Source organism: Bufo gargarizans, chromosome 11 (genome assembly GCF_014858855.1).
Source record: "Bufo gargarizans isolate SCDJY-AF-19 chromosome 11, ASM1485885v1, whole genome shotgun sequence".
In the NCBI taxonomy this organism is placed as follows: Eukaryota; Metazoa; Chordata; class Amphibia; order Anura; family Bufonidae; genus Bufo; species Bufo gargarizans.
In genome coordinates, this window is record NC_058090.1 from 8,040,370 (window position 1) to 8,060,348 (window position 19,979).

At 45.9% G+C, this 19,979-nt stretch overlaps 2 protein-coding genes across 3 annotated transcripts in view; both read left to right on the plus strand.

Annotated features, from left to right (window-relative positions):
* SLC24A4 (solute carrier family 24 member 4) overlaps positions 1-7,735 on the plus strand; it is an 80,934-nt gene extending 73,199 nt beyond the window's left edge. For both annotated transcript variants that reach the window (XM_044271990.1, XM_044271991.1), the window contains exons 11-17: positions 151-323; positions 4,913-5,066; positions 5,491-5,657; positions 5,840-5,954; positions 6,244-6,356; positions 6,453-6,518; positions 6,942-7,735. In XM_044271990.1, coding sequence (XP_044127925.1) covers positions 151-323; positions 4,913-5,066; positions 5,491-5,657; positions 5,840-5,954; positions 6,244-6,356; positions 6,453-6,518; positions 6,942-7,094 — 941 coding nt within the window. In that variant the 3' untranslated portion in view covers positions 7,095-7,735. The remainder of the gene's footprint in view (positions 1-150; positions 324-4,912; positions 5,067-5,490; positions 5,658-5,839; positions 5,955-6,243; positions 6,357-6,452; positions 6,519-6,941) is intronic.
* A 9,766-nt stretch (positions 7,736-17,501) lies between these two features.
* The window catches only part of RIN3 (Ras and Rab interactor 3), a 36,670-nt gene continuing 34,192 nt past the window's right edge, over positions 17,502-19,979 (plus strand). The window contains exon 1 of the mRNA XM_044271678.1: positions 17,502-17,681. Coding sequence (XP_044127613.1) covers positions 17,632-17,681 — 50 coding nt within the window. The 5' untranslated portion in view covers positions 17,502-17,631. The remainder of the gene's footprint in view (positions 17,682-19,979) is intronic.

Consider the following 19,979-nt stretch of genomic DNA (forward strand, 5'->3'; position numbering starts at 1 on the left):
TGTACTCGTTACAGCAATGAGTTTGGTAAAAGTTGCAGCGGGCGCAGAATAAATCCAAGGTGCCTGACACATTTACAATGACTAGTGGTGGTGGTGGTGGTGAGGGGGGGGCTTTCTAATTAATTTAACCCCACATGTACCTGCTTGCAGTGAGGGGAGAACAGCATCACCATGGCCAGAATTCGGTGGTGATGGTCGATGAGATCATCTGCTCCAGTCCCCCCAAGTACCGATTTCCTGAGGCCGGATTACGCATCATGATCACCAACAAGTTCCCGCCGAGGACCAGGCTACGGATGGCGAGCAGGATCATAATTAATGAGGTATCTGCTTGTGAGATGGCTTTTTTTAATGTCTTGTTTTTGCTTCGATGCCAAGCCAGCGTTGTATATGTTGACAGGACTGTAAAGTGTCTTATTAACCCTTTCATTATAAATTCGGAGTGCCATTGGTCCCTTGAACTAATACCTTTCATCTCCTACCACGCTGTGGGGGTCTTTCTACCAGACATTGAGAGGATTGCACTGTACGTCCTAACTGACCATTTCTCTTCTTCATATATGTGGTTCTCATATTAAAAATTGAAGCTTCTGGGCCCCCATGGCAAAGGGGCCCCTGTTCTAACATGCACCATTTATAATACTGGTGCCTCTTTATGTCCTGGTGCAACTACTACCTCTGCATCCTCTATAGCAGACTAAGCATAAAATACTAGTTACAGTGGCATACCTTCAATGGAGGCAGACCACATCACTGCTGACAGGCCCGGGGTTAGGGAGGTCCCAGAACTGTACTTCATCTCTTTCCAACTTGCTGCAGCTACCACTAGGGGGAGCTCAGTGCAAAGAGATTATTACAGTAACTGTGTAAATGTCTGTGCACTCAGCTCCCTCTAGTGGTGGCTGCAGGCAGACAGTTTGGTAATATATTATGTGAAGGGAAGCAGAGATTTAGAACTGTATGGGGAGGTTTATCAGTGTATTTAGGCCAGTTGTCCGGAGTAAATATATTCAGAATTTTGATGTTCCGAATTTATTTATTCTATAGCGCTACTATATTCCACAGTGCTTCATAGACATTAGCATCAAGCTGTCCCCGATGGGGCTCACAATCTAAGTATGAGCTCCCTATTTATGAACTCTCATAAAGTGGGTGAGGCCAAGACGGATTTCTTTTTATTACATTGTCTTATTACAATTTCTTCTGCTCAATAATAAAACAAAATTAAATTTATCAGAAATCCAGGGCATTGAGCTTTGCGTTCTGCATTGCCTGAGAGTGTTTAATGTATGTCTGCTGGCAGAACGGGTCAGGCAAGGGGGTGTCACGGTGGGGAGTCGGGGAAAACTCCCCACCGTAAAGTGAGGAGAACGGGGAAGCAGCTACACCAGGAAAAGGGAGCAGGTCACCTAGAGCCGCCCTAACCCTGACCCTGACGCCTAACCGTGTGAGCAGACCCAGATGGTAGGTGGGCTCATACACAGGAACCTCGAACCCTGAGTAGCCTCGAGGATCTTCGAAATAAGGTTAGGAGCAGGAGACGACCTGTTCATCCCAGACGTGGATGAACAGGAGTCTCCACCGGCCTAGCTGCAAGGAAAAGCACAGCCAGTGAACAGTCACTAAAACGGCAGGTAAGAGCCCAGAAACAACACGCACTTACCTGCCGTGGCCACAACTAAAACCGGGCCCTCATGCAGATAGAAAGCATGCCGGCCCCAGGCAGAGCTGCTCACCGACTTGTGATTCCCCCTCCGGGGAACCCTGACACCCCCTTCCAGAGGTTATGCGACTCACAGGGGAAATATCTAGCAAACATGCTGGAAGACAGACACCCACAAGCCAGAAATGTAACGACCACTAGACATACAACAGACCCCGCACATAACCCACACCAAACGTAGATACAAGGGAAGGTAAAGACATAGGGAACATAGGGGAGACATCAAGGTGACATTGATGTCTAGCTAGGAGGCCCTCCCACTGGACAGATGGTATATCCAGGATAGGAGCAGCACTCCAGGTCAAACAAAGGCTGAAAGGCAACTGACCTCTCGCTCACAACACCAGGATATAAAGAGCAAAGAGGCCACACCCAGGACACGCCTAAATCCACACCACCCAGATAATTAACCCCTCCGACATCAGACAGGGAAGGACCCAGGGGAAAGGAGGAGCCACCTACATACTGCAACAGCATGCACGGCAACCGTGTCATGGCGCACACAACAGAGGCCGTGACAGGGGGCCTATACTAAAATTTGCTATGGGACCCTATGAAATTTGTGTACACCCCTGACTAGATATGAAAGTGCATGAAGAACCGTGTCCCATTCTAGGTCAGCTCTCACAATGTCAGTGTTTGGTCAGTGATTTCCAGCAATGATTGTGAGGCCAAAATCAGAAGTGGAGCCTCCACAGAGATGAGGTATAAGGGCTCACTGCACATGACCGTATGTAATTTGTGGTCTGCAAAAAACGGATCCGCAAAAAATACGGATCACATCCATGTGTGTGCACACGGAGTAACTTCCGTTTTTTTTGCAGACCCATTAAAATAAATGGTTCTGCATAGGTTCCTCAAAAAAAAAAAACGGAACGGACACGGAAAGAAAATACGTTTGTGTGCATGAGCCCTAAGGCCTCTTGCACACGGCCGTTGTGTGGCCGTATTGCCTTCACTTAAATGGGTCCGCAATCACGGAGATGTGGAACGGAAGCAAGGATCAGAACCCAACGGAAGCACTACGGAGTGCTTCCATGGTGTTTCTGTCCATGCCTCCGCACCGCAAAAAAAATAGAACTTGTTCTATTTTTTTGTGGTACGGACGGATCACGGACCCATTCAAGTTGAATGCGTCTCTGATCCGTCCCGGCAGCCGCACGGACGTTGCCTGTGCATTGGGGACCGCAAATTGCGGTCCCCAATGAACTGGAACGGATGCACAACGTTTGTGTGGAAGAGGCCTAAGGCCTCATGCACACGACAGTATTTTTTCACGGTCCGCAAAACAGGGGTTCCGTTGTTCCGTGTCCGTTTTTTCTACCGTGTGTCTTCCTTGATTTTTGGAGGATCACCAGACCAGAAAAGTGAAAAAAAATATCTAAGTCAAGTTTGCCTTGAAAATGATAGGAAAAAAACCGACACGGATCACGGACGCGGATGACAATCTTGTGTGCCTCCGTGTTTTTTCACGGACCCATTGACTTGAATGGGTCCGTGAACCGTTGTCCGTCAAAAAAATAGGACAGGTCATATTTTTTTGACGGACAGGAAACACGGATCACGGACGCGGATGACAAACGGTGCATCAGCCGAGTTTTCAACTCCGCAGAAAATCACGGAAAACTGGAACAACGGACACTGATGCACACAACGGTCGTGTGCATGAGGCCTATGGGAAAGATCTGCACCTGTTCTCTGGTTCTGCCTCACAATCATTGATTGAAATCACTGACCAAATCACGGAAGTATGAACTACACCCAAGTAAGATATGAAATAGCGTTGAGCGAATCGACCCCCACGAAATGGAATTCTATCCGAATTTCCGTGAAAATTTGATTTGCTGCGTATTTCCTCGTGCTTCATGGTAACGGATCAATTTTCCCTAAATGGCGGAAAAAAATGTAAAAAAAATCATACTTATCCGTTTGAGCGCTGCCATCTTGATTAAAGATCCAGCACGAAATCCTGTGTGTGGTGACGTATGGCCGGCATCATCACGGTCCGCGCGAGATTTTGCACTGGATCTACAATCAATATGGCGGCAGCCGCCTCTTCGTGATCAATGGATGACTTAAGTATGATTTTATAAATTTTTAAAAAATTTTAATTTTAGACTGTATTGCAGTCGGAGGCCACGATCAGCTATGAAATGAGCTTCGTGACGAAGTAATTCACCACAAAGCAAATTTTCCATTTTTTAAATTCGGCAAATTAGCTTTTTTCAATACTTCGGTCATTCAATGTGAAACATAGAACCATCATGAACAGTAAAAAATACTAGAAAATGTAGTAATCCTTTAAATACAATCAGCACCACCTCCAGCTCAGCGAACCATAGAAAACCCCTTCATGATGTTTCATTTCTGCTTTAATGGGAAACAACTTTGTAACTTTTATAAACAACATTGATTTCCCACGGAATCCGGTGGATACATTGGGGGAGATATAACAAGACTGGAAGATCCATCCGCCGCCGGTCTCGATCTCCCTGCGCTGGCGTGAGAGGCACCCGATTTGTTCAAAGGTAGAAGCCTCCTAAAAAAATCAAGGACATCTCTGCCCTGCCGTGCGCCAGAAACTGAAGTCTGCTCCAGCTACAGGCGGGCATAGACTTCAGCTATAACTTTTGCCACTTTCTAGCGAAAGTTATAGTAAAAGTGGCAGCGGCAGCACGAAGCCAGGCCCCTTTCTCTCTGCACTTTTCAGAAGCTCAAAAAGTCGCAAATTCGTTCTAGCTAAGGAGCAGCCCATCCACATGGGGGGGGGTTGGTTCTTAAAAGTGGACACTCCCTTTTAAGGGCATCTGTCAGCAGTTTTGTACCTATGACACTGTCTGACCTGTTACATGTGCACTTGGCAGCTGAAGACATCTGTGTTGGTCCCATGTTCCTATATGCCCGCATTGCTGAGAATAATTATGTTTTGATATATGCAAATGAGCCGCTAGGAGCAACGGGGGCGTTGCCGTTACACCTAGAGGCTCTGCTCTCTTTGCAACTGCCGCGCTCTTTGCACTTTGATTGACAGGACCAGGCAGTGTAAACGTTATCACTCCTGAAGGCTGTAATGTAACAAAATACGAAAAAAGTCAAGGGGGTGAATACTTTTGCAAGGCACTGTATAGTACCTTGTAGCGACTCCCAGGAACCCTATGTCAAGTTTGTGACCCCCTTATGTTCCCGCAGAGGCAGCGACTGCTCCAGTCTGCCAATGGGGTAAGTTCGATGACCCTGGATGGGAAGCAGGAGCTGCTGGAGAATGGGCTCCTACATGGAGACAAAGAGGAATATCAAGAAGACAACGACGCCACCACTTATCTGGTGCCCTTTTCTGTACCCAGTAAGAGAAATCATGTTTTACTAAATGACTCCTTTTCTCGGCTGAACATATTATGATAATTGCCTGACTTCTCCTTCCACTGAAATGAATGGAGTCCATATGAGGAGTTTGTGTTCCAAGATGGCAGGGAGTTTGGGGTCATGCGGATGTTTCTGCTGCCCCTGTGTAACCTGCAGGCTGTTGGATATTAGCAGATATGTACGGATAATGGAGGGGAGGAGGTCTGTGAGCGGGGGGACCAAAAGGTAGCTCTCCATAGCTTTCGAAATGGCAATGTCCTGTCCCGGCCTAGAGGAAGAGCAGCTCTGGAGCACAAAATGCTTCACTAACACGTAAAATGCTGTGAGGAGTAAGAGGAAATATTAGTAAGCAATCCTAGTCTGTGTACTGAAGAGCTTACAATCCGTTGTCTATCCTCCTTCAGGTGGCTGCGTGAACCGGTTTAAATGGGCCTTTTCCTGGCCTTTAATTTGCATGCTATACTTCACCATCCCAAACTGCAGCAAGCCGCGCTGGGAGAACTTCTTCATGCTGACCTTCATCCTCTCCACCGTCTGGATCGCCATTTTTTCCTACATCATGGTCTGGATGGTGGGTAGAACTTCATCATGTCCAAGGGGTGGGGGCAAATTGTTTGGGGCTCATGGCTGTACTGTGAAATATTTCTATGTAAGGGCAAGTTCCGAGGAAGATGATGATTACATCCAACATGGCCACCAGTAAGGCTGCGTCTGCACTTGCTGATCCACTCATGTTTCCTCCATTCTGCACAGGTGACAGTGATCGGATACACCCTGGGGATACCCGACGTCATCATGGGTATAACATTCCTGGCAGCCGGCACCAGCGTACCAGACTGTATGGCCAGCCTGATTGTAGCCAGACAAGGTAGGTAGCCCCCATCGGTTTCTCCTTACCTACCCCATGTTCCTTCAGCTGATCTTGTCGGAGCTGCTGATGTCTTGAAGTTCACTGGTTGATATACGCAACTCAAGACGGGTTGGGTTTCAATACCGTTGCCATCTTGAATACTAAGGATCTACAACCCAACCAATCCTTGAGTGTGGAGAATGTATTAGGAGATATGGGATCAAGAACATGGGAGATCATGAATGGGGTTGGGAATGTCTGGGGTACTGGTGTGGATGACATATGGCCTCTGGTTCTTTTCTTGCAGGTCTTGGAGATATGGCCGTGTCCAATACCATAGGAAGCAATGTCTTTGACATCCTGGTTGGACTGGGGGTCCCCTGGGGGTTACAAACAATGGTCATTCACTCTGGATCAACCGTAAGTTGGAAGCTGGTGGGTCCCTCTTTGCCAGGGACTGGAGCTCCATGATCACTGACTCCATGATTCATATGATTGTCTTTTTCTTTATGATAGGTCAAAATTAACAGCAAAGGCTTACTGTACTCCGTCATACTGCTGCTGGGATCTGTGGCCCTCACCGTGAGTATAACATAACCCTGAAATATTAAGTTAAGGTTTTGCAGCAGGCTGTAAAATGAGATCTTTTCTTTAATTGGAGCCTCTAGTGGCCAATGTTGAAACTGCAATATTTATTCTTGATTTCGATCTGTGATCGTGGACATCTCAATCTGGGGAACCCCCAACTGTGCTTGTAATGAACCCTAGGCATACAAGATTGGCAGACGGTGTCCTACTGGAAGTCCCAGCTCACAGATTCCTAATGATGACATCTTCTGACCTGCCTCTGTCCACCTTGCATGCCTTGGGACCCCTACTGACATTACTAAAATGAAAAGTCCACAAAAGTATTTTCTTGGAAGGGACGAGACATTGTAAGGAATCGGAGGGGACACCAACTCTCTGATCCCCACCAATGACGCCTCCTGACCTTGTCTGTTGCAGGTCATTGGAGTACACGTCAATCAGTGGAAACTGGACAAGAAGCTGGGATACTACGTCCTGTCCCTGTACTGCATCTTCTTGTGTTTTTCCGTACTCATAGAATTCAACGTCTTCACCTTTGTCAACTTGCCAATGTGCCAGGATGACTTCTGATGGCCAAAGACTACAAGATCTCCAGTCTCACCTTATGACCGAGACGTTTCTATGGAAAAACCAAAATTCTCCAGGCTGAGGAGGCCGGGAAAAGGCGATTCCTAGAATGTACCCGGAAGATGAAGTCAACCAGCGTTGAGGTAGACGGACGTGAAATGTCCAGCTGAGGTTGCATCTTCCGATGAAGTGTAAATTGCTGCTGATTTCTATTTTATTAAAGTCAATAGGACATTTCCTTCAGGTCGTCTTGAAGACGATGGGACCAGATTCTCCTTCCATTGATTGGTGCACTGTATGCCCATGCTGTATTATTAGCGATAATTATCTGGCAGTGCCGCTGCGGATTGCATGCAAAGTCATCTTTTTCTATGTGGTACTATTTATCTATTTGCTACAACTGCAAACCCGATGGACCTCCATGATTTCAGGGATCTGACGTGAAATTGGCGTAATTTGGTAATATGCGAAGCTATGGGAAGTGACCGATTGTCCACAAGGAGAAAGCACATTTAACTTTTTTTGTATGATTGGACAGGAAGTTAATGGAAACCTAAAAAATGCACAGAGACTTTCAGAATCGTTTCCTAGAACTTCTTTGTAATTGTGCTCGATATTTGATAAGAAAATGTCTATAAAATGGAATGTTATTTATATGCACAAATACCAAATATAATATGTGGTTAAACCAGAGTGTTCTGTGTCTCTGGAGTGGCAGTGATGTGATATAATTAAAGGGGTCTTCTCACTTCAGTAAGTGGCATTTATCATGTAGAGAAAGTTAACAAAAGGCACTTACTAATGTATTGTTATTGTCCATATTGCTTCCTTTGCTGGATGGATTAATTTTTCTATCACATTATACACTGCTCGTTTCCATGGTTACAGACCACCCTGCAATTCCATCAGTGGTGGTCGTGCTTTCACAATATAGGTAAAAGCACTTGCCTATGCGCGCTCCCATGGTCCCGGCCACCAGAGAGGCTGACGCTTTTTCCTATAGTGTGCAAACACGACCACCACTGATGGATTGCAGGGTGGTCTGTAACCATGGAATAGAGCAGTGTATATGTGATGGAAAAATGAGCTTGCAGATGAACAGAGGAGGAGCTTGCAGATGAGCAGAGGAGGAGCTTGCAGATGAGCAGAGGAGGAGCTTGCAGATGAACAGAGGAGGATCTTGCAGATGAACAGAGGAGGAGCTTGCAGATGAACAGAGGAGGAGCTTGCAGATGAGCAGAGGAGGAGCTTGCAGATGAGCAGAGGAGGAGCTTGCAGATGAGCAGAGGAGGAGCTTGCAGATGAGCAGAGGAGGGGCTTGCAGATGAGCAGAGGAAGAGCTTGCAGATGAGCAGAGGTGGAGCTTGCAGAGGAGGAGCTTGCAGATGAGCAGAGGAGGAGCTTGCAGATGAGCAGAGGAGGAGCTTGCTGATGAGCAGAGGAGGAGCTTGCTGATGAGCAGAGGAGGAGCTTGCTGATGAGCAGAGGAGGAGCTTGCAGATGAGCAGAGAAGGGGCTTTCAGAGGAGCTTGCAGAGGAGGAGCTTGCAGATGAGCAGAGGAGGAGCTTGCTGATGAGCAGAGGAGGAGCTTGCTGATGAGCAGAGGAGGAGCTTGCTGATGAGCAGAGGAGGAGCTTGCAGATGAGCAGAGGAGGGGCTTGCAGATAAGCAGAGGAGGAGCTTGCAGAGGAGAAGCTTGCAGATGAGCAGAGGAGGGGCTCGGTTGTAAGCAGAGGTGGAGCTTTGAAATAGGCATGAGCAGAGCATGGAGATGGTCAGAAGCAGAACTTGAGATAATCAGCGAGGGAGCTTGGAGTTGATCAGAGGTGGAGCTTGGAGATGGGAAGAAGCAGAATTTAGAGTGAAAGCGAGGATGCTACATGCAGATGAGAGAGTCTGAGCTCTGGGGCTTGAGGCGAGTAGAGGTGAAACTTAGAATGAGTAGAGGCAGGACATGAGATGAGCCAAGGCAGAGCTTGAGAGGTGAACCCTGGTGATGACCAGAGCATTTAGATGAATAGTTGGCAGATCTTAAGATAAGCAGAGCGCTTGGACATGAGCAGAGACAAAGCTTCCGAGCCCCATCCAAATCCATAGCATACAGTATACAGTGCTGGTGTCATGTGCAGTAGAAAGGCTTTTGTCCCCGGAGGTACCAGAGCCTGACTATATCGTCTGCACCTCCTCTCTAGTTATAAGAAGTGGCAGACATGTTCTGCCCAGGCCCGAGGCGCTTCCTACATTTTTACAATAAGTTTCTCCTCAATTCTGAGATGTTTATAAGTCTCTCTTGGCAGAGTAACCTCCATCTATATAGATATCACTCATCCCAATAATGAACACTACAGCCGACCGCACCCCAGGAAGCAATAGACTGTATTTGCCTGCGCTATAATAGTGTCCCAGTGGACGCAGCTCCTTGCGGAGGTTCGATGTCCGCCCCGCGCTGGAGAGTGAAGCAGTGTAAATACTGGAGATGCAGAATTCCTGCAAATTTAACCGGTTCTGCAAATGGCTTTTATTTTTCCCATAAACCTAAACGACTGGAAAACTTAAGGGGACCTCAGCGCTTCCACAGTGGCGCTGACATGTCTGTCCCCTGCAGATTGGTTTTCTCCTCTGTGGTCAAGGCTGGATCAGCAGGTGAGAAGACAAAGGTGTAAACTAAAGCTCCTGGGACCTAATGCAAAATCTGTAATAGAACCTCACCTACCATACGACATTTATAATACCGGTGTATTATTATGTGGGCGACAGACCCCAGGGCCTGGGCACCATGGCTACCTCAGTATCCCCCATAGCTAAACCCCAGTTTGAAGGCCCCGGGCTGGAGGCCATTATAATACCAAAATGATAGGGGTCAAGAGACTTTACTAAACCCTTTCAAAATAATATCACCACATAATGGCCAAATATTTGTGCCATACCGTGCTATAAATGCCAGCCTAACAGTACCATTCATTGCCCATATTATACTGCTGTATATTGTACATATGCCACTACTGTACAGCGACTAAATAAGGTCACATATAGTGCCCAAATAATAGTGCTATAGTGTGCTCCAAACGTTGTATATGACAGTGGTATTATTTGGGCACTTTATGGTGATATTATTTAGTCACAATATAGTAGTGGCATATGTACACTGTATGGCAGTATAATATGGGCAATGAATAGCACTGTTATTTCCTATGTTTAGAATGTGGTATAACACTAGTATTATATCACTATATAGTGATGTTATTTAGTCTACGTATAGTAGTGGCATATGAACACTGTATGGCAGTATTATAAGAGGCGATAAATACTATTATACCATGTTCTAAACATAGAAAATAATAGTGCTATTTATTGCCCATATTTTACTGCCATATAGTGTTTATATGGCACTACTATATTGCGACTAAATAATATCACTATATAGTGCCAAAATAATAGTGTTATACCACGTTCTAAACATAGCAAATAACAGTGCCATTCGTGTCCTATATTATGCTGCCATATAGTGTTCATATGCTACTACTATACAGAGACTAAATATCACCATATAGTGCCCAAATAATAGTGTTATACCACGTTCTAAACATAGGAAATATAGTGCTATTCATTGCCCATTATTTTTACTGCCATATAGTGTTTATATGGCACTACTATATTGCGACCTAAATAATATCACTATATAGTGCCAAAATAATGGTGTTATACCCACGTTCTAAACATAGCAAATAACAGTGCCATTCGTGTCCCATATTATGCTGCCATATAGTGTTCATATGCTACTACTATACAGAGACTAAATATCACCATATAGTGCCCAAATAATAGTGTTATACCACGTTCTAAACATAGGAAATAACAGTGCCATTCATTGCCCATATTATACTGCCATATAGTGTTCAGAAATAAATAATGTCACCATATAGTGCCCAAATAATAGTGTTATACCACGTTCTAAACATAGGAAATAACAGTGCCATTCATTGCCCATATTATACTGCCATAAGGTGTACATATGCCGCTACTATATTACGACTAAATAATATCTCCATAAAGTGCCCAAATAATAGTGTTATACCATGTTCTAAACATAGGAAATAACAGTGCTATTCATTGCCCATATTTTACTGCCATATAGTGTTCATATGCAACAACTATACGTAGACTAAATAATATCACTATATAGTGCCAAAATAATAGAATTATACTACATTATAAACATAGCAAATAACAGTGCCATTCATTGCCCATATTATACTGCCATATAGTGTTCGTAAATAAATAATGTCATCGATAGTGTCTAAATAAGAGTGCTATACTGTGCTCCGTACATTGTAAATGACATTGGCATTTATTGCCCATGTAATACTGCCATACAGTGTACAAACGCCACACTACACTAGTGTCTAAATAATAATACCATATAGTGCCTAAATAACAGATATACAGTACTCAAGTAGTATTATCCCCAGTACTACTTTTGCTTATAGCAGCAACACTACCCACTGAAATAATACTACCACGCAATGCCCAATAATAATACCTCTCAGTGCCCAAATATTAGTTCTGTACAGGGCAGAACCCGTAGAACGGCTTTACAATGAGCCTGGGAGGTGGAGGCCGCGTGATGTCATCATCTGCGCTCAGGTTATTCATTCGCTTGTAATGTGGACGGTGACTTGGAGTCTATGATATTATAGAGGAGAATCACACCCATCATCTGCTGCCGTCGATGAATACCCTGAACCAGGTTATTATAGTGACATCAGGTCGGGTAATTGCTCGCAATACAATTCCCTAAAATCACTTTTAAAGTGTCTCATCCATCATGTTAGCAGTCAGCGGGTGAACAATGTTCGCATTCCATCCAAAATCTCAGATACTGGGAACGGTGTGGCACCATATAGCAGTATTACGCGGGCACTATTCAAAACTATTACTGGAGAACTGAATGGCACTAATATTGTACAGAACTGTTATTCGGCCCCAGGACACCCTACTATAGTACTGTTGTATAGGTACTAGGTGGTGGCATTATTTAGACATTGTATTGAGTTGCCATTCGTCACCTGTCTGGTATTGTACTCTTGCTGGTATTCAGACATTGTATGGTATTGTTGTATGGGTACTAGATGTTGGTATCATTTAGACACTGCATAGTAGTGCCATCCACCCACTGTATACCGGTAGTAATTACATACTGTATGGTACTATTATTTGGGTGCTAGATCGTGTTATTATTTAGGCACTGTATAGCAGTTCCATTTGGTCACCCTAGGGCGTTATGATTTGGCCCTTGTACAACACTATTGTTTAGTGCTGTATGGGTATTATGTGGTGGTATTTAGACATTACAGAGTAGTGCCATTCAGCCCTTGTGTGCTGGTATTATTTAACCCATGTGTGTATGGTGCTGTTATATGGCTACTGGGTAGTGGTATTATTTAGAAACTGTATAGTAGCGGCATTCGACCCTTGTATGGTGGTATTACTTTGCCGCTCTATGGTACTAGTATTCCCCTACTGTAAAGTACTTATGTGGTGGTATTATTTGTGCACTATATAGTAATACAACATCATTTGAACACTGTATGATGGTATCATTTGACCTCTGCGTAGAGCTAGCAATGTGGCACTGTATAGCAGTGTAATCTATCCCCTGTACGGTAGAATTACTGCACCACTGTATAGCACTAGTATTTAGACACTGGGTGGTACTGTTATGGGGATACTAGGTAGTGGTGTTATTTAGACAAAGTGTAGTAGTGCCATTCGACCCCTGCATGGCGGTTTTACTTGATCACTGTATAGCACTAGTGTTCGGCTAAGGGCTAATATGGTGGTATTATTTATGCACAATATAGTAATATAATATGAGCACTGTATGGTGCTATATAGTACAATTGGAGGTGACGGATCCGTAGCTCCGCTGTATCTGGTTTGTCTCCAGCACGGCCATAAACCTCACACCGCAGCTGCTTCTGGTCACTGTGACGACTGGAGCCCTGGAGCGCCATCAAATGTCTAAAGACCAAAGACTGTAAGAACCTTTCCCCTAGAAAAAAAATGAAGAAGTGGAATTGTCTAACCTGTCTCATTATGTCACAATTTTCTTGTTCTGTTCTTTTCATATGAAAACCGATGATAAAAACTGTCACCGATTGTGCAATCCGAGCGCGAGAAGAGTAGGTCGGCCGAGAGATTTCGCCTTCAGACATCAGGTGGGTGACCTGTTATGGCTTATACCTCAGCTCTTCTATTCTTCTTCACTCTAATACAAGGACAGGGGTACTACAAGTCTCAGCACACCAAGCTACCGCTGCTATTAAAATTCATACTGCATATAGTCAGTGCCTGTATACTGCCCCACAACACCCAGATAAATAGTGCATATAGTCAGTGCCTGTGTACCGCCCCACAACACCCAGATAAATAGTGCATATAGTCAGTGCCTGTATACCGCCCCACAACACCCAGATAAATAGTGCACATAGTCAGTGCCTGTATACTGCCCCACAACACCCAGATAAATAGTGCATATAGTCAGTGCCTGTATACCGCCCCACAACACCCAGATAAATAGTGCATATAGTCAGTGCCTGTATACCGCCCCACAACACCCAGATAAATAGTGCACATAGTCAGTGCCTGTATACCGCCCCACAACACCCAGATAAATAGTGCATATAGTCAGTGCCTGTGTACCGCCCCACAACACCCAGATAAATAGTGCATATAGTCAGTGCCTGTATACCGCCCCACAACACCCAGATAAATAGTGCACATAGTCAGTGCCTGTATACTGCCCCACAACACCCAGATAAATAGTGCATATAGTCAGTGCCTGTGTACCGCCCCACAACACCCAGATAAATAGTGCATATAGTCAGTGCCTGTATACCGCCCCACAACACCCAGATAAATAGTGCACATAGTCAGTGCCTGTATACTGCCCCACAACACCCAGATAAATAGTGCATATAGTCAGTGCCTGTATACCGCCCCACAACACCCAGATAAATAGTGCATATAGTCAGTGCCTGTGTACCGCCCCACAACACCCAGATAAATAGTGCATATAGTCAGTGCCTGTATACCGCCCCACAACACCCAGATAAATAGTGCACATAGTCAGTGCCTGTATACTGCCCCACAACACCCAGATAAATAGTGCATATAGTCAGTGCCTGTATACCGCCCCACAACACCCAGATATATAGTGCATATAGTCAGTGCCTGTATACCGCCCCACAACACCCAGATAAATAGTGCACATAGTCAGTGCCTGTATACCGCCCCACAACACCCAGATAAATAGTGCACATAGTCAGTGCCTGTATACCGCCTCACAACACCCAGATAAATAGTGCATATAGTCAGTGCCTGTATACCGCCCCACAACACGCAGATAAATAGTGCATATAGTCAGTGCCTGTGTACCGCCCCACAATACCCAGATAAATAGTGCACATAGTCAGTGCCTGTATACCGCCCCACAACACCCAGATAAATAGTGCACATAGTCAGTGCCTGTATACCGCCCCACAACACCCAGATAAATAGTGCACATAGTCAGTGCCTGTATACCGCCCCACAACACCCAGATAAATAGTGCACATAGTTAGTGCCTGTATACCGCCCCACAACACCCAGATAAATAGTGCACATAGTGCCTGTATACCGCCCCACAACACCCAGATAAATAGTGCACATAGTCAGTGCCTGTATACCGCCCCACAACACCCAGATAAATAGTGCATATAGTCAGTGCCTGTATACCGCCCCACAACACCCAGATAAATAGTGCATATAGTCAGTGCCTGTATACCGCCTCACAACACCCAGATAAATAGTGCATATAGTCAGTGCCTGTATACCGCCCCACAACACCCAGATAAATAGTGCACATAGTCAGTGCCTGTATACCGCCCCACAACACCCAGATAAATAGTACATATAGTCAGTGCCTGTATACCGCCCCACAACACCCAGATAAATAGTGCACATAGTCAGTGCCTGTATACCGCCCCACAATACCCAGATAAATAGTGCATATAGTCAGTGCCTGTATACCGCCCCACAACACCCAGATTCATAATGCATATAGTCAGTGCCTGTATACCGCCTCACAATACCCAGATAAATAGTGCATATAGTCAGTGCCTGTATACCGCCCCACAACACCCAGACAAATAGTGCATATAGTCAATGCCTGTATACCGCCCCACAACACCCAGACAAATAGTGCATATAGTCAATGCCTGTATACCGCCCCACAACACTCAGATAAATAGTGTATATAGTCAGTGCCTGTATACCGCCTCACAATACCCAGATAAATAGTGCATATAGTCAATGCCTGTATATTACCCCACAACACCCAGATAAATAGTGCATATAGTCAGTGCCTGTATACCGCCCCACAATACCCAGATAAATGCTGCATATAGTCAGTGCCTGTATACCGCCTCACAACACCCAGATTCATAATGCATATAGTCAGTGCCTGTATACCGCCTCACAATACCCAGATAAATAGTGCATATAGTCAATGCCTGTATATTACCCCACAACACCCAGATAAATAATGCATATAGTCAGTGCCTGTATACCGCCTCACAATACCCAGATAAATAGTGCATATAGTCAGTGCCTGTATACCGCCCACAACACCCACATAAATACTGCATATAGTCAGTGCCTGTATACCGCCCCACAACACCCAGATAAATAGTGCATATAGTCAGTGCCTGTATACCGCCTCACAACACCCAGATAAATAGTGCATATAGTCAGTGCCTGTATACCGCCTCACAATACCCAGATAAATAGTGCATATAGTCAATGCCTGTATACCGCCCCACAACACCCAGATAAATAATGCATATAGTCAGTGCCTGTATACCGCCTCACAACACCCAGATAAATAATGCATATAGTCAGTGCCTGTATACCGCCTCACAATACCCAGATAAATAGTGCATATAGTCAATGCCTGTATTACCCCACAACACCCAGATAAATACTGCATATAGTCAGTGCCTGTATACCGCCTCACAATACCCAGATAAATAGTGCATATAGTCAGTGCCTGTATACCGCCCACAACACCCACATAAATACTGCATATAGTCAGTGCCTGTATACCGCCCCACAACACCCAGATAAATAGTGCATATAGTCAGTGCCTGTATACCGCCTCACAACACCCAGATAAATAGTGCATATAGTCAGTGCCTGTATACCGCCCACAACACCCACATAAATACTGCATATAGTCAGTGCCTGTATAGCGCCCCACAACACCCAGATAAATAGTGCATATAGTCAGTGCCTGTATACCGCCCCACAACACCCAGATAAATAGTGCATATAGTCAGTGCCTGTATTATTATACCGCCCACAACACCCAGATAAATCAGTTTTTTGGCAGATCCATTGTAACAATGCCTGTCCTTGTACGCAAAATGAACAAAAATAGGACATATTATATCTTTTTTGCAGAACGGCCATGTGGACATACGGATACGGAATGCACACAGAGTAATTTCCGTTTTTTTGCAGACCCATTAAAGTGAATGGTTCTGCATACAGGCCGCAAAAAATAATTTAACGGACACAGAAAAAAAAAAATTCGTGTGCATGAGCCCTCAGGGCTCATGCACACGGATGTTCCGTGCATTTGGTACCGCAATTTAGGGTCACCAATTCACGGGTAACATCTGTGCAGATTCCGCAGACGGATCCAGACCCATTCAACTTAAATGGGTCCGTGATCTGTCCGCACCACAAAAAAATAGAACGTTCTATTTTTTTTTGCAGAACGGAGTCACGGAGAGAAACCCCACGGAAGCACTCTGTAGTGCTTCTGTGGGGTTCCGTGCCTCCATTACGCATTGCGGACCCATTCAAGTGATCGGGTCGGCATCCATGATGCAGTGCAAAAACGTCCGGGGCCCGTACATTGCTGACCCGCTGTTTGCAGGCCACAATACGGGCACGGCCGGCACACGTTCCTGTGCATGAGTCCTAACAATGGATCTGCAAAAAAATCGGACATAACACGGATGTCACCCGTTTTTGTGGATCCATATTTTGCAGACCGCAAAATCCATACGGCCGTGTGCACGAGCCCTAACGCAGAAAGCTATTTTGTTACTATTTCCCCCTATAATGATATCACTTTCTGTCGTACAATTGACTTCTTGGGTTTTACTTTTAATCCATTTCTGCTTTTTTTTTCTTTTCTTTTTTAGCTACAAAATGAACAAGCGGCGCCCCCTGTGATACGCTCTGCGGGACCCGGGCATTGATGTGGCCCCTGCCATCCTCTGAAAGGGTTAAAGGGCTTCCCCTGCCTCCTCCAGCTGCAGCTTCATATAACCTGACCACTAGTCCTGCCCCTTCCTGAATCCCCCCAACACAACACTGCACAGGAAGCCCAGCTCTGCTGAGTCTGCGACAGTGTGCCAGAGCCTCCAGGCACAGCTAGCATGGCCAGGGGCCCCTGTGGGAGGCAGATCAGGAGCCCCTGGTGACAGGATGTCAGAGGCTGCAGCAGGAGAGGCGGAGGGGACGCCCCAGGACCCAGGGTAAGAGCGGTGATACCAACGTATACATTGTGAGCTTATATGGTCACCCTGCTCCTGCTGGGAGGAGTGAGCGGTGGGGGCCCCCAAAAAGGGCAATAACCAACTTAACTGCCCTCGGTAGGGGTATAGGACCCCAGCTTTAGGATTAAACCTCAGTAACCCAACAGCTCATGGGTGTATCTGGAAGGGAGGGGCACTTTTTTAGATTGTAAGCTCTTTGTACAAGTTCTATTTGGTTACTTTGACCTTCGGTTTTGTTTAGCGCTGAGCTGTAGGACTACAAGTGCCAGCTGAGCTCACCCACCGCAAAAAGTCTGACCCCCCCCCCCCCCCCAGTGATGGTCCATGATTGAGTCATGTAGGTGGTTGTGGTAGGACTACAACTCCCATCTGCTCAGACTGGACAGTTGTATTACCCTGGTAGCGAGCTGTGGACAGTCCAGTAAGGATGGGACTACAAGTCCCAGCTGTCCATTCCCATAGCCTGTTATTGCACCAGGTCCGTATTGCTGGCAGTGCCCCCACAAGTTGTATTCTAACTGGGGCAAGTTCTGCTGGAGAAGCCCCAATCTATAGGGGTGCCCCTGGGCACAGGGCGCCAGTCCTTCTGCTTTGTGTGTATTACGCTCCAGGCTCGTCCCTCTCGCTGTGCAGCTAGTTATTACAGAGCGGCTGGGAAATGGCTCCAGGGCAGCAGCACGGATTTGGGGCCATGTTTACTAAGTGGCGCTAAGGTGTCCCGATACCAATATTTTTGTACTTTTTGCATTTTACCTTGAACATAATGTATCACTCTTTTGCCTGGGTTTCATCATAACAAGTATTTGAAATAAACTGCTGAAATGCTCTGTGCTGCTGGAGGATATGGCTCCTTTCAATAAGGCCTCTTTCACACGGGCGTTGCGTGGGCATTCCGCATCACGGATGCAGACCCATTCACTTCAATGGGTCCTTAGATGCGGAACGGAAGCACGGAACGGAACACTACGGAGTGCTTCCGTAGGGTTTCTGTCCCGTATTTCCGTTCCACAAAAAGATAGAACATGTCCTATCTTTTTGCGGAACGGCCGGATCGCGGACCCATTCAAGTGAATGGGTCCGCCATCCTCTGCGGCTGTCCCACGGACTGTGCTTGTACATTGCGGCCCGCAGCACGACCACGGGGCGCACACGGCCGTGTGAAAGAGGCCTAACTCTTTGGCAGCCTATGGGTGTATTCGCAGAACCGGTTTTTTTACGGAATGTAGATACTGGCCGTCAAAAAATAGGACATGTGCTATTTTGTCCGCTTTAACGGCCCGGCAGACGCTGCTCACCTGAAGGTTAATTTCTAGAGCATTTCCTATTGGTGGTCAGTGAAAAACGGAACAAACACGGCTGCAACGCGGATGCCATTCGTGTTTTCTCACGTACCCATAGACCTCACTTGGTTTGCGTCACGGACCAAAACAGTGCATGACACACGGTCAGTAAAACAACATGGATGTTTGAATAAACACATTAAAATCAATGGCTGTGTGCGCTGTCCGTGAAAAATGCGGACAGAACACGTGAGTGAAAAACAGACGTGATTGAGACCTTATACACGTGTCAGTGTCTGTGATAAAATCTGTGATAAGACGGTCAGTGATTCATCTGTGAAGTTTCCCATGAAGAATCTGTGTTTGGTCCATCTGTCCGTTTTTTTGCAGTATGTCATCCGTGTTCCACTGACACCGCTAGGCTGAACTGCTAGCTCCTCCTATAAATGGTCCATGAAACGAGGATGGCGTCCGTGTTTTTCATAGATCCATAGACACTGATGGATCTGTTGTCACGTACAAAAAAGAGCCTCCTTGCGTGCTAAAACCGCCGACCCAGATTAAAATAAATGGGTACGTGTGCTGTCCACGAAGAACACGGACACCACACATCTGTAAATCGCTGACATGTGCTATCCATGTTCTAGCACACGGACCCGTATTTTCATGTGTGTTCAGGCATCTTACAGTCTGCTGCGCCACTTTGGCCTGTTTTGCGGATCAGAAGCCCATTCAAGTCAATGGGTTCATGAAGACCGCCGCACAGAACATGGGGGCCCATGGTGGCGTAAAAACACGGAAACGCTTCCTGAACTTTGATCTATGCACATGGATGTGTGAATAAAGCCTTACATGGTGGATGTTGCAGGATCCACCAAATAAGTGCATTGATGGGAAGGAGCAGGATCCCTCAGCAGTGCAGAGTGTTTCAGCAGCTATTAGGGGCAGATACAGTCACCTAGTGGAAGGAGCAGGGTCCTCCAGGAGCACAGAGTAT